The 14,785-nt window shown below is 47.9% G+C and overlaps 1 protein-coding gene across 4 annotated transcripts in view; it reads left to right on the top strand.

Moving 5' to 3' along the window:
- Window positions 1-12,098: 12,098 nt before the first annotated feature.
- The window catches only part of ULK1 (unc-51 like autophagy activating kinase 1), a 76,055-nt gene continuing 73,368 nt past the window's right edge, over window positions 12,099-14,785 (top strand). For all 4 annotated transcript variants that reach the window (XM_060785644.2, XM_060785641.2, XM_060785643.2 and 1 more), the window contains exon 1: window positions 12,099-12,875. In XM_060785644.2, the coding sequence (XP_060641627.2) occupies window positions 12,786-12,875 (90 nt within the window). In that variant the 5' untranslated portion in view covers window positions 12,099-12,785. The remainder of the gene's footprint in view (window positions 12,876-14,785) is intronic.

Raw genomic sequence — 14,785 nt, 5'->3', positions numbered from 1 at the left:
GAATGTGTGGTGGCCTTGCAACTCCAGGGGTTCTTGGAAGACACTGATTATCTAGATCCGGCACAGTCTGGCTTTAGGCCGGGACATGGAACTGAAACAGCTTTGGTCGCCTTGGTAAATGATCTACACTAGGAACTAGACAGGGGGAGTGTGTCCCTGTTGATTCTGCTGGACCTCTGAGCGGCCTTCGATACCGTTGTCCATGGTATCTTTCTGGGATGCCTCGCAGGCATGGGACTTGGAGGTACTGCTTTGCAGTGGCCCCGGTCCTTCCTGGAGGGACTGTCCCAGAACCTTCTCCTTTCCTTTGAGGCATGCATTTGGTTCAATAAATCAAAATACCATTCTTGTTTTTAACTTTCTTACATCTATGACTTGCTTCGAGGGTTTTTTGCCCTGCCCGCAGAGCTGGCCCTGGAAGACATGCATGGTCATAATCAGTTTATGCAATGCAAAAGATACCATCGCACCACGGGATCCATCCCTCTGCACATGGCACCCAATTAATTCCACAGAATCAAGGGCCAGGACCCAAGCCATTCTTACAATGACTTAGTTGACTCACACGGCGCCTTCACAAGGGTGCTGAGTCAGACAAAATGTTTTCTTACCTCATGACTGGCATGAAAGATACTGAACATGCTGTGTTGCTTTTTAAAACTGGTTCTTTTGATCTATCCTTGACTTGATGACTGGTATTGTTATTTTCTTTTGTAATTAATTTATTGAGTAGAGCAAGGTGATGAGTAAGATGACACTGGAAGAAAATTGACTCACCAGAGAAAAAAAGAACAAGTTCTTCTTGTCCTGAAGTCCTCGAAAGGTCAAATGATATCTGAATTCAGTGGGATCAAGCAAGATTTCCAACTGTCATCACTTACTATATCATCAACACATTTGGGTCAAAATCCTTCACAAAACGTTGTGTGGTGTTGTTGTTGTTGTTAAAAGAAAGCTGTTGTAGTTAAACTGCACAAGGAGTTGAGTGAATCACAGTATATGCAAAACATCCGGTTTGGAAAGCTCAGTCATTTTATTTAACATACACTGCCTGTCTCTTTTCAGACTGGCCAATCTGGATTTTCTTGAAGCCAGGCAGATTTGTCCCCATTCATTTTGCCTTCTGGAATATTCAGGTACAGAAGTGCTTCTCAATTCTTTGATCTCGTGAACATTTCAACTTGCTCCAGTTCAGGATTTATCTCCTTTTAAATCACACTTTGGGGAAGGTCCTTTTTTTTGTTTTTGTTTTTGGACTACCATTCCCAGCCAAGCTGGGTAGTGGATTTTAGAATTTGTGCTTACACAAAGGAGCTTTTCCAAGCCTTGTTTCTAGTTTTGTCAAATGCTGATTTCTCAGTAATTATGTGATAGTTGGAGAAAGGTCTATTTCTTAGTCACACAAAAATATTGGGATGTGGCAGCTCTATGTGAAAATACAGACTGTGTGTTCAAGTACTAGTGGATAGGAAATCACAAAATGCTGATGAGTACCTTGCAATGCGAGGAGACAATCCTGGATGAAATAATCATAGCTGGTGTGAGGCTGCTCTGTGCGCTCGTTGTATTGCTTCAGACCTTCATGAGCAGTCATATGTAAAAACACGCCCTTCATTACCAAATTCTCAGGCTTAGACAGAGAGCGTTAGAGGATATAATGTACTTATATTATTAATGTCAATCACTCTGGGGGGATGGTAGTCCAGAATTCATTTAGTGAACTTATCACTAAAACAAGTGTGAATTATGCAGCCAGATTGTTGTGTGATTTCAACCCTGCTAAAATTGTGAGTTCAAAGCCCGAAGTGTCAAGCTTCCATAAACCCAAATAAGACATCGACGGGTTCAAGCCAAAACCAGAGGCGCTTTTTTTCAATGGCCAAAGAGGATGTTAGTGGAGACAGCACTCCAAAGAACTGACATACTGCAATTGCGAATACATAGCATATCTATTGTATTTTGACAGCTATTCAGATCTACCACACTGGTTCCTGATTGGCTCAGAAAATGTCCTACTAGGATCAATTCCCTGAGTGGTCCAGGGTTCCATCCAATGTCATTGTTGGTTGACCTTTGCTGTGGCGGGAAACTTTAACCAACCCATTTTATTATTTTGAAGATTTGTGTCCATTTATTGGTACACCCATGAGAGGGGCGCGATTGGAAAGGAATGCAGCAGGGTGGGGGATAATAATGGGGTTAATATGCTAGCTCCAGTTGATACAATGATGTTAGTTCAGTTAAACAATGGGTGTTTAAGGATTTGGCTGTCTCAATGGGTGTCATTAGGGAAGGTCTGATTTGGGGGCATAGGAGAGAAAGCATTCCCAAAGATAAGCCAGATCTTATTAGGTGAAACAGGAAAGAGGACCCAGGGGCTCTGATGCATGTCCATTGTGTGACTCCCCCTAGTCTCCCAGTTCCCAGTTAGGGAATCATTTTCTTTAGTTTGAGGGGTGATAAGGCATCATTCCAAGGAAAAATCAAAAGGGGTTTTTACTTACGCAGGAGCATTTTTGCAGCCCCCAGCTAAATCTGCCCCTTCCACCCCCTGATTTTTTTAACAGAAAATTCTATGGATATTTTTTCCAATTGTGTTTGCTTCCATTCAAAGATGGAATGGGGGATAGGGCAGCCCTAGAGAGGTACTGAGGCAACCCTGGTCCTAAACATTGGGAGAAACATCTGGGAATCATTCAACAGTGGCATTTCAGGATATAACCCTGACCTATTTGTGATTGACAGCATTGTGCAGCAATGCACTAAATCAGAGGGAACACCAATACCAAACACACAGCATCAGCCAATAGTATGCCAATTGTTCCCAACTGTAAAGTCTCAGGAAGTTCAATTTAAACGAAGATTCAACTTCAGAAAGGCAGATTAGTCTAAATTCTCAGATATGAGGGCATTCATTAATCTCCCCTGATCCACTTCTATTTATCACAGGATGCTGAAACTGCACATGTGTAATGATTTAAGTCTCTATAGGTTACATGCCAATTTAAAACTCAGAACTGTTAACGGTCTTGATTTTACAGGTGCTGAAGTGGTATGATAATGGACCCGGTGGAATACAGAGCAGTCATCAAGTTCCCTTACTTGAAAGGCCACACACTAAAGGAGATGTTCAATGAGGTGAAAGAGCTTTATGGTGATGATTCCCCATCATTTATTTTTATTATTTATTTATTTATTTGCGGTATTTATATACTGCACTTTTCAGCCCAAAAAGGGACTTAGGGCAGTTCACAGTGTTGGCAACAATTTAATGTCATCAATAAAAAGCAGTATAAAACATCAAAATTGACCCTCCTCTGATAAAACACCAAACATTATTAAATGCAACACATAAAATCACATATCACACAAATATATAGCCATTGTCTGTAAACAGTCCTGGGTCATTGTACTTTCAACTTTAACTTTAAATATTTCTGTGATGGCCCGAACGCTTGGTGTAGTCAAGAACTGGCATCATCAGTTCCAATTTGGTCGGACTCTGGTGCAAACAGTTCCAATTCCAGGGTGACCCCATTCTGCTGTGTTGATGAACACACCATCCAGCAAATGGAGGTTGCTATTTTGGAAAATCACCATGTAACTATTCACCACCTAGCCCATAATATCAAGATTAGTGTGGGGTCCATGAAAAAAGTAATCCAAGACCATCTTCACATGCATAAGGGTCTCCTGGCTGCTCACACCTTTACAGAAGCAGGAGCGAGTCGAATGCTCTCAGGCTGTATTGACGATGTGCCATGGAAACCAGGAGGACTTTTTCAACAGACTGATCACACGGAATGAAAGCTGGGTCCATCACTATGATCCTGAGACTAGGGTCCAGTTGATGCAATGGAAGCATCATGACACACCACCTCCAAGGAAGGCATGTGCCTAACTCTCAGCAGGCAAAGTCATGCTCACAGTATTTTGGGACCAGCACGGAGTAGTATTGATAGATTTCCTAGCAAAAGGCACCATGATCACTAGGGCATATTATGCTTCACTGCTGTGAAAATTGCGGGAGGCCATTAAAACCAAGAGATGCGGCATGCTCACCAAAGGTGTCCACCTTCTGTAAGACAATGCACCAGTTCACAACTCACGTTACCAAAATGGAAGCATGCTCCTGTGCCTTTGAAATTCTACCACATCCCCTTTATTAACCCCCCCCCCCAAAAAAAAACCCAGGGTACATTTTGCCCCTCTTTTGTCCTTTTAAACCCCTCTGGATGTGGAACCAAAATGCAGAATCCATGTGACCCCAAATATGCCAGGGTCCCTCTTTTACTTTTGTCTTCTCTTTCAAGGCCACACATTTCAATATATGGACTGGGAGACTTGACTCAATCGAAAGCCTTATTTTCTGTGATTTACTTGTGTGGAGCAGTTTTTCCTTCCTTTTCTAAAAGAAATGGAAGGCCCAAGGTGGCAGTGCCCAGAAGGAACACCAATACCAAACACTCAGCATCAGCCAACAGCATGCCAATTGTCCCTGGGCTTGGAAGGTTCTGGAGAGGGGCAGGAAATCAACAATTGGGTTGGTACCTAAGCAGAGCGTCCTCAAATAATGGATAGCATCAGAGAACACAGAAGTTTTCCAATGATGTTCTTGTATTTGTAGGAGTATGAAGGGCCTGTGGATGCGGGCAAAGGGTGATGGAGAGTTAATGGGTTGGCCCTTTGTCATTGGGATGCCACTCTGTCTTTTCCTTTCCTGCCCAAAATGCTCCTTTTCTCCCAAACAGGACATTGGCATGGTGTTCCTTCCCCTTTCTCTTCCAGAGGGTTTTCATGTTGTCCAAGTGTCAATGCTGTGGAATGTAACCCCCTTGTGAGTGCTCCCTCTCGACTGGAACCATTAATAAAACGTTAATAAAAATGTGGATTCGAGCATTTTCAACTTACCTTGGGCTCCAATTTGTCACTCTTCTGGGATCAGGTGGGGATCCATTGCCATTGGGGCATTTTGACACTGAGTTCGAAACGACCAGGTCCAAGGAGACATTGACTTGGCTGAGACCACAGCTCCCAGCTGATGCATCGAATGCTGGGAGTTGTCATCCAGAAAGTAACCTTCCCAAGACTGTATGCACTCTGCATACACTCAGAGGCACATTGGATCACAGCTTCTGACATCCCATGAAGACCCATCTACACATGTCTCGCACCAGGATTTTGCCATCTTGAAACCAGGCAAAGACCGTAATGACCCAAAAAGCTAGAGACCAATCTCCCTGTTGTGCCACCTCTACAAAGTTCTGGAGAGGCTTATTTTGCATAGAATTACCAAAAACACAGACCCATGTCTGATCCCACAGCAAGCTGGCTTCAGGAAAGGCAAAAGCTGCACATTGCAAGTGCTGAACCTGACTCAGCACATAGAAGATGGCTTTGAAAGGCAGCAGATCACAGGAGCTGTCTTCATAAACCTGTCAGCAGCTTATGATACTGAGAACCACCGCCTCCTCCTGAGAAAAATGTATAATATCACAAAGGACTACCACCTCACCCGCCTCATAGGAAACCTGCTACAAAACAGGAGCTTTTTTGTTGAGTTCCAGGGCCAGAGAAGCAGATGGCGGAAACAGAAGAATGGCTTGGCTCAGGGGAGCGTGCTTGCTCCATCAATGTTCAACATTTACACAAATGGCCAGCCACTGCCAGAAGGGACAGAGAGCTTCATCTATGCTGATGCTCGTGCCATTACAGCTCAAGCAGGGAGCTTTGAGATGGTTGAACAGAAGCTCTCCAAAGCTCTAGGTGCCCTTACTGCCTATTACAGGGAAAACCAGCTGATACCTAATCCATCTAAAACACAGATATGTGCTTTTCATCTCAAGAACAGACAAGCATCCCGAGCTCTGAGGATCATCTGGGAAGGAATCCCACTGGAGCATTGCAGCGCACCCAAATATCTGGGAGTCACTCTGGACTGTGCTCTGACCTACAAGAAGCACTGCCTGAACATCAAGCAAAAAGTGGGTGCTAGAAACAATATCATACGAAAGCTGACTGGCACAACCTGGGGATCACAACCAGATACAGTGAAGACATCTGCCCTTGCGCTATGCTACTCTGCTGCTGAGTATGCATGCCCAGTGTGGAACACATCTCACCATGCTAAAACAGTGGATGTGGCTCTTAATGAGACATGCCGCATTATCACGGGGTGTCTGCGCCCTACACCACTGGAGAAATTACACTGTCTAGCCGGTATTGCACCCCCTGACATCTGCCAGGAAGTAGCAGCCAATAGTGAAAGGACCAAGGCGGAGACATCTCTAGCTCATACCTTGTTTGGGTATCAGCCAGCACATCAACAACTTAAATCAAGAAATAGTTTTCTAAGATCTACAGAGACACTCGCTGGAAAACCTCAGGAAGCGGGAGTCCAAAAGTGGCAGGCTCAAACCCAGAATCTCAATCAATGGCTGATACCAATTGAGAGACTCCCCCCTGGGCACACAGAAAACTGGGCGACTTGGAAGGCGCTGAACAGACTGAGCTCTGGCACCACGAGATGCAGAGCCAACCTCAAGAAATGGGGCTACAAAGTGGAATCCACAACATGCGAGTGTGGAGAAGAGCAAATCACAGACCATCTGCTGCAATGCAACCTGAGCCCTGCCACATGCACAATGGAGGATCTCCTTGCAGCAACACCAGAAGCACTCCAAGTGGCCAGCTACTGGTCAAAGGACATTTAATCAACTACCAAGCTTGCAAACTGTTTTGTCTGTTTGTTAAAAAATTGTTAAAAATGTAATACAATTGTCTGGTTGATACTGACACGATAAATACATAAATAATTATTTATATCTCCATATATATTCTTATTTATATACGGGAATCTTACCTTAGTCCAGTTGGTCACGGAAAGTCATTCCATATTTTAATGTTTTAATTGCTGGCTAATGATGTGGTAAACGTTTGTGATATATTATAATTTGTTTACTTAAGTCATTAATTAGTATAATTTTTGTTTCTTTGGACTAGTTATTATCGGTTTTATATTATGATATTTTATTTATTGTTTTTGTGTTATTCTTTATCTGTTATTGCCTCTACGCTCATCAGATGGAACCAAACTTCTGAAGGACAAAAAATCAATTGCACAACGTTGAAAGAACACCATCAAAGCCGCCTGAATCACAGCTCCAATGTGGCCGAAGAGGTTCTCTCACAAATCCCACAACAATAAACCAGAGATGAGCTTGCAACACTGCCTAGTTTGGAAGAAGTCAGCAATGCCATCAGCCAACAAAAAAAGAACAAAGCCAGCGGACCTGATGGGATCCCTGCAGAAATCTTTAAAGAGGGAGGACCTGAGCTGACACAACAACTCCAACAGCTCATTGAAAAAGTGTGGGTGACCGAGAAAATCCCAGCAGATTTCAAGGATGCCACCATCATCACCTTCTTCAAAAAAGGGAAAAGAACAGACTGCGGAAACGATCGAGGTATCTCCCTTCTAACCTCCGCTGGGAAAATCCTCGCAAGAATCCTTGCAAACCGCCTTCTACCCCTCTCAGAAGACACCCTCCCAGAATCCCAGAACGGCTTCCACCCCTCCAGAGGAACAGTGGACATGATCTTCACTACATGACAGCTCCAAGAAAAATGCAGGGAACAAAATCAACCTCTGTACATGGCATTCATTGACCTTGCAATGGCATTCGACACAGTGAATCGCAGTGAATCTCTGGACCATCCTCCAAAAAAACCGGGTGCTGTTCAGCAGTGGAACTCTCTGCCTTGGAGTTTGGTGGAGGCACCTTCTTTGGAGGCTTTTAAACAGATGCTGGATGGCCATCTGCTGGGGTGCTTTGAATGCAATTTTCCTGCTTTTTGGCAGAATGGGGTTGGACTGGATGGCGCACAAGGTCTCTTCCAACTTCCTTACAGTTAGGAAGTTCTTCCTCATGTTCAGGTGGAATCTCCTTCATTTCCTGTAGTTTGAAGCCATTGTTCCATATCCTACTCTCCAGGGCAGCAGAAAACAAGCTTGCTCCCTCTTCATTATGTCTTCTCTCAGCCTTCTCTTCTGCAGGCTATACATGCCCAGCTCTTGAAGCCGCTCGTCATAGGGCTTGTTCTCCAGACCCTTGATTCTTTGAGTCACCCTCCTCTGGACACATTCTAGCTTAGAGTCAACATCCCCCTTCAATTGCAGTGCCCGGAATTGGACACAGTGTGATTCCAGGTGTGGTCTGACCAAGGCAGAATAGAAGGGTAGCATGACTTCCCTGGATCGAGACATTAGACTCCTATTTATGGAGGCTAAAATCCAATTGGCTTTTTTAGCTGCTGCATCACATTGTTGGCTCATGTTCACCTTCCTGTCAACAAGGACATACTGCTGTCGAGCCAGGCGTCCCCCATTCTGTATCTTTGCATTTCATTTTTTTCAGCCTAAGTGGAGTATCTTGCATTTGTCCTTATTGAACTTCATTTTGCTAGTTTTGGCCATTCATCTCTCTAATCCATTCAGATCATTTTGAATTCTGCTCCCATCTTTTAGAGTATTGGCTCTCCCTCCCAATTTGGTGTCATCTGCAAACTTGATGATCATGCCTTCTAACCTTCCATCTAAGTCAGTGGTTCCCAAACTTATTTGGCCTACCCCCTGGAAATCAATTTTTCTAAACAAAAGAACAAACCTTCATTGCCAAAATGAACAAACATCAAACAACAATAAATCCAGTGGAGCCGTGGAGGCCTTGAGGAGCAGGATGGCAAGGCCTTTCCGGGCAGTTGGTGCTGTGGCGGCCTTGAGGAGGGCAATGGTGAGGCCTTCCATGTCCTGTTGCTGTGGCGGCCTTGAGGAGGGTGATGGTAAGGCCCTCCTTGTCCTGTTGGTGCCAGGCCGGCCTTGAGGAGGGTAATGGCGAGACATACCTAGGCCTGCTGGTGCTGTGGTGGCCTTGAGGAGGGTGATGGTGAGGTCGTCCTTGTCCTGTTGCTGCCGGGCCGGCATTGAGGAAGGCGATGGTGAGATCTACCTGGGCCCGTTGGTGCTGTGGTGGCCTTGAGGATAGCGATGGTGAGGCCCTACTTGTCCTGTTGGTGCCGGGGCGGCCTTGAGGTTGATGGCGAGACCTACCTGGGCCTGTTGGTGCTGTGGTGGCCGTAAGGAGGGTGATGGTGAGGCCCTCCTTGTCCTTTTTCTGCCGGGCCGGCCTTGAGGAAGGCGATGGCTAGACCTACCTGGGCCTGTTGGTGCTGTGGTGGCCTTGAGGAGGGCGATGGTAAGGCCCTCCTTGTCCTGTTGCTGCCGGGCCAGCCTTGAGGAGGGTGATGGCGAGACCTACCTGGGCCTGTTGGTGCTGTGGTGGCCTTGAGGAGGGCGATGGTGAGGCCCTCCTTGTCCTGTTGGTGCCGGCCCGGCCTTGAGGAGGTTGATGGCGAGACCTACCTGGGCCTGTTGGTGCTGTGGTGGCCTTGAGGAGGGCGATGGTGAGGCCCTCCTTGTCCTGTTGGTGCCAGTCCGGCCTTGAGGAGTGCGATGGCGAGACCTACCTGGGCCTGTTGGTGCTGTGGTGGCCTTGAGGATAGTAATGGTGAGGCCCTCCTTGTCCTGTTGGTGCCGGCCCGGCCTTGAGGAGGTTGATGGCGAGACCTACCTGGGCCTGTTGGTGCTGTGGTGGCCTTGTGGAGGCCGATGGTGAGGCCCTCCTTGTCCTGTTGGTGCCAGTCCGGCCTTGAGGAGTGCGATGGCGAGACCTACCTGGGCCTGTTGGTGCTGTGGTGGCCTTGAGGATAGTAATGGTGAGGCCCTCCTTGTCCTGTTGGTGCCGGCCCGGCCTTGAGGAGGTTGATGGCGAGACCTACCTGGGCCTGTTGGTGCTGTGGTGGCCTTGTGGAGGCCGATGGTGAGGCCCTCCTTGTCCTGTTGGTGCCAGTCCGGCCTTGAGGAGGGCGATGGCGAGACCTACCTGGGCCTGTTGGTGCTGTGGTGGCCTTGAGGATAGTAATGGTGAGGCCCTCCTTGTCCTGTTGGTGCCGGCCCGGCCTTGAGGAGGTTGATGGCGAGACCTACCTGGGCCTGTTGGTGCTGTGGTGGCCTTGTGGAGGCCGATGGTGAGGCCCTCCTTGTCCTGTTGGTGCCAGTCCGGCCTTGAGGAGTGCGATGGCGAGACCTACCTGGGCCTGTTGGTGCTGTGGTGGCCTTGAGGATAGTAATGGTGAGGCCCTCCTTGTCCTGTTGGTGCCGGCCCGGCCTTGAGGAGGTTGATGGCGAGACCTACCTGGGCCTGTTGGTGCTGTGGTGGCCTTGAGGAGGGCGATGGTAAGGCCCTCCTTGTCCTGTTGCTGCCGGGCCAGCCTTGAGGAGGGTGATGGCGAGACCTACCTGGGCCTGTTGGTGCTGTGGTGGCCTTGAGGAGGGCGATGGTGAGGCCCTCCTTGTCCTGTTGGTGCCGGCCCGGCCTTGAGGAGGTTGATGGCTAGACCTACCTGGGCCTGTTGGTGCTGTGGTGGCCTTGAGGAGGGCGATGGTAAGGCCCTCCTTGTCCTGTTGCTGCCGGGCCAGCCTTGAGGAGGGTGATGGCGAGACCTACCTGGGCCTGTTGGTGCTGTGGTGGCCTTGAGGAGGGCGATGGTGAGGCCCTCCTTGTCCTGTTGGTGCCAGTCCGGCCTTGAGGAGTGCGATGGCGAGACCTACCTGGGCCTGTTGGTGCTGTGGTGGCCTTGAGGATAGTAATGGTGAGGCCCTCCTTGTCCTGTTGGTGCCGGCCCGGCCTTGAGGAGGTTGATGGCGAGACCTACCTGGGCCTGTTGGTGCTGTGGTGGCCTTGTGGAGGCCGATGGTGAGGCCCTCCTTGTCCTGTTGGTGCCAGTCCGGCCTTGAGGAGGGCGATGGCGAGACCTACCTGGGCCTGTTGGTGCTGTGGTGGCCTTGAGGATAGTAATGGTGAGGCCCTCCTTGTCCTGTTGGTGCCGGCCCGGCCTTGAGGAGGTTGATGGCGAGACCTACCTGGGCCTGTTGGTGCTGTGGTGGCCTTGTGGAGGCCGATGGTGAGGCCCTCCTTGTCCTGTTGGTGCCAGTCCGGCCTTGAGGAGGGCGATGGCGAGACCTACCTGGGCCTGTTGGTGCTGTGGTGGCCTTGAGGATAGTAATGGTGAGGCCCTCCTTGTCCTGTTGGTGCCGGCCCGGCCTTGAGGAGGTTGATGGCGAGACCTACCTGGGCCTGTTGGTGCTGTGGTGGCCTTGTGGAGGCCGATGGTGAGGCCCTCCTTGTCCTGTTGGTGCCAGGCCGGCCTTGAGGAGGGCGATGGCGAGACCTACCTGGACCTGTTGGTGCTGTGGTGGCCTTGAGGATAGTAATGGTGAGGCCCTCCTTGTCCTGTTGCTGTCGGCCCGGCCTTGAGGAGGGTGATGGCAAGACCTACCTGGGCCTCTTGGTGATGGGGCGGCCTTGAGGAGGGCGATGGCGAAATAGTTTTTTGTGTGTAAGAAACTGCAAGTTGCTTCTGGTGTGAGAGAATTAGCTGCCTGCAAGGATGTTGTCCAGAGGCTTACGCTGGTCCTTGGATTCGAACCGCCAACTGATCAGTCCATCTGTCCTACTGGCATAAGGGTTTACCCACTGCACCACTGGGGGTTCCACTGAGATAGTTAACATGCTACCCGTGTGAGTAGTCTGCTGTTGAACATGTTGTGAATATTGAATGTTTTATTGAAACATTGAAAGGACAAAAAAAGGACAAAAAAATTATCTTAATAAATTAAATTGATGGAAATGTTGGTAAGAAGATGAGCCGCAAATAAACAAAGAAGAAAACAAAAAGAAGAAAAAGATGAAGACGTCGAGAAGAAGATTGGGAAGCCAATCCACCCTCCCCATTTTACCCTCTTTTTTCCCAGCCCCAGATCCAGACCATAGATGCAGGCGAAACGTCAGGAGAAATGCCTCTAGAACATGGCCATATAGCCCGAAAAAACCCACAAGAACTGAGCAAAACCTCTTTCCCAGCAGCAAATTTGAAGCCAAAGCTCTTCCACCGGCTTCCACTGCTTGCAGGCTGGCCTTTGGGGGCGGGGACGGGGCAAGGGGCGGGGCTTGTATGCGTCCCGCCCCCTAGTCTCTGCCGCGCCTGCGCGTTCCAGCGCCGGAGAGGACTACATAAAGAAAGCCAAAAGCGTTGCGGGAGCCATAGAGGAAGCGAAGGCAGCCAGCTGCGGTGGGAGTTGTGTTGTGCGCGAGCCCCTCTCCCCCCAGAAGCCTTCAACCGCGGCCTTCTCTCCTGAGGCGTGCGTTTGGAGGAGACAAAAAAAGGCGGCGAAGGTGTTTGTTTTGGAAAGCGTCTTAAGGTGGATTTCCTTGGTCTCCTGTTTGCTTTTAAGGTGGACTGGGCCGCGGAAGCCTTGTCGCCTCAACCGCGTTTGTTTGGCCTTCGGAGAAGAGGTTGCCGACGCGGCCCGGGCCTCGCAAAGGGAGGGAGCGCCTGGCCTAGGACGGCATCATGAGGAAAGTTCGGTAGGCGAGCCTCGCGCGCCCCGGCCCTCGCGCCCCGTCACAATGACTCCATCCCGGCCTTTTCCCAAAGCGAGACCGCCGGCGGCGACGGACAAGCAGAGCTTTAGCTGCCGAGAGCTGCACCCGAGAGAAGCCTTCCTGCTCGCCCTGGGCTTTTCGAACACCTGTTTGCTTGCCCTGTTGCCCTGTAGCTCTTCTTCTTTTTTCTGAAGGGAGACTTTTGGAGGCCTTGGGCTTCTGCCTCCGCCTCCCCTCCCCCATCCATCGATTGGCGTTTGATTTTGGTTTGTTTTTCTCGACATGGAAACGGTTGGGAAATTTGAGTTCAGCAGGAAAGACTTGATCGGCCATGGAGCCTTTGCTGTCGTCTTCAAAGGGAGGCACAAAGAGGTGACTTTCTCCAAGATCTTTTTTGCCATCTGGCTTGATTCTTAGGGCATTTTGGGACTCTGTAGTTGGGCTAAGCAGGACCTAGAGATAACATAGACGTGGTGTTCTGCATTTGGAAATAATAATCAAATTATTATTATTATTATTTGTACCCTGCCCCCACTCCTCAAAGGGACTCGGGGCGGCTTACAACAGCAGATACAGAAAATAATATAAACAATAGACAGTAAACAATTTCCCTTCATACAATTAAAGTAATGCAATAATAGAAACATTAATAGTAATAGTTTAAAAGCTCTCTAAAAACAATATAAATACAAACAGTGTTTAAACCAGTCTGTTCCTGTTATCAAGATATCAAGATGTTTTTATATGTGCATGTGCTTTATTTTATTGTAATTTGTATTGTGTTCACTTTTTTGTTTTTAGGCACTTTGTGCCGTCTGTAAGCCACCCTGAGTCCCTTCGGGGAGATGGTGACGGGATATAAGAACAAACTTATTATTATTATATGTAGCATTATGATTAACGTTCTAATGGTCATTCAAGTCCTGTCGAAAGTAAGGTAATACTCTAGCCGTTATCAAAAGCTTGCTGAAATAGCCAGGTTTTCAACTCCTTCCTGAATGTTAAAAGAGTGGGTGATAATTTCCTTGGGGAGGGCATTCCAGAGCCCGGGAGCCACTACCAAGTAGGCCCTCTCCTTCGTCCCCAGCAACCAGCTAATCTTAAGGCCCAAACTGGTTCATGAGGAGAGATGTGGTCATGTAAATAGGCAGAGCCCATGCAGTATGGGCTTTGTAGGTAATAATCTGCACTTTGAATTGGGCCTGGAAGCAAATCGGCATCTTGTGGAGCTGCTTTAAGAGGAGAGGTTGTATGTTCCATACAACCCGCCCCTGTAAGCAGTCTGGTGTGCTTATATGTCTCTAAAGGCCCTTCCACACAGCCATATAACCCAGAATATCAAGGCAGATCTACCACAATATCTGCTTTGAACTGGATTATCTGAGTCCACACTGCCATGTAGGTCAATGTGGATTTTATACAGCAGTTTGAAAGGGGCTTTAAACGAATTGTTTTCGTCTTGGGTGTTGGACTTCTCAGTTGGCTCAGTTGGACTTCAAAGTGTGCTTGTTTACATACATAACATCACGACAGTGCTTTATATGGAAGGCTTTTGCAACTCAGGTGGGTTTTACTTTTAGGGAAAAGCCATCGTAAGCAATAGGGTCGTTCTGCTGGTTGAGTAGGATCAGAATGGAGCCATCATCTAAACCAGTTACCCAGAATAATAATAGTAATAAATTTATTTCTTACCCGCCTCTCCTTGTGGCTCAAGTTGGGTTACTGCATAATTAAAACACATAAAATTATAAACATTCTACAAATATATGTATTAAAATGTATTTCTATAAAAGATACATACTCAGGCTCGTGATTCTGGGAGTTTATCTCCTGAGAAGTAAGCCCCATTGACTTCAGGGAACCTTACATCCAGGTTGGTGTGTATAGGATGTTGGCCCAGCATTTGGCTCACTTGAAGAGGATGTACATTTAAGAAAATCTGGCATATCTGTGTGCATCTCTATTGTACAGTGCAAGAACTTTTGTGGGGGTAAGTTTGCTTTAAGTTTGCTATAGCATGGAGAAAGAAGTGAGGATTATGGATAGGCCTAGGAAAACAGGCCTTGGCTTATGGTTTGGCAGCACTTTTCTGTCTAGAAGTGGCCATAGCAGAGCAAAACACATTGCAGTGCCTATCAATGATAAATATTACACTGCTTGTATGGTGGCCTCTTTGACACAGGTGACAGTACATTCTGTTTTTGTCAACTCCCCCCCCCCCCCCCCCCAAGAATAGAATCTGAGCAGGTTCCTAGAGGCTGGAAGTTTAGTCTCTTTGTACA

This window comes from Anolis sagrei, chromosome X (assembly GCF_037176765.1).
Source record: "Anolis sagrei isolate rAnoSag1 chromosome X, rAnoSag1.mat, whole genome shotgun sequence".
In the NCBI taxonomy this organism is placed as follows: Eukaryota; Metazoa; Chordata; class Lepidosauria; order Squamata; family Dactyloidae; genus Anolis; species Anolis sagrei.
Note: the sequence above shows the minus strand (reverse complement) of the source record. Positions and strands in the feature narration are given on the sequence as shown.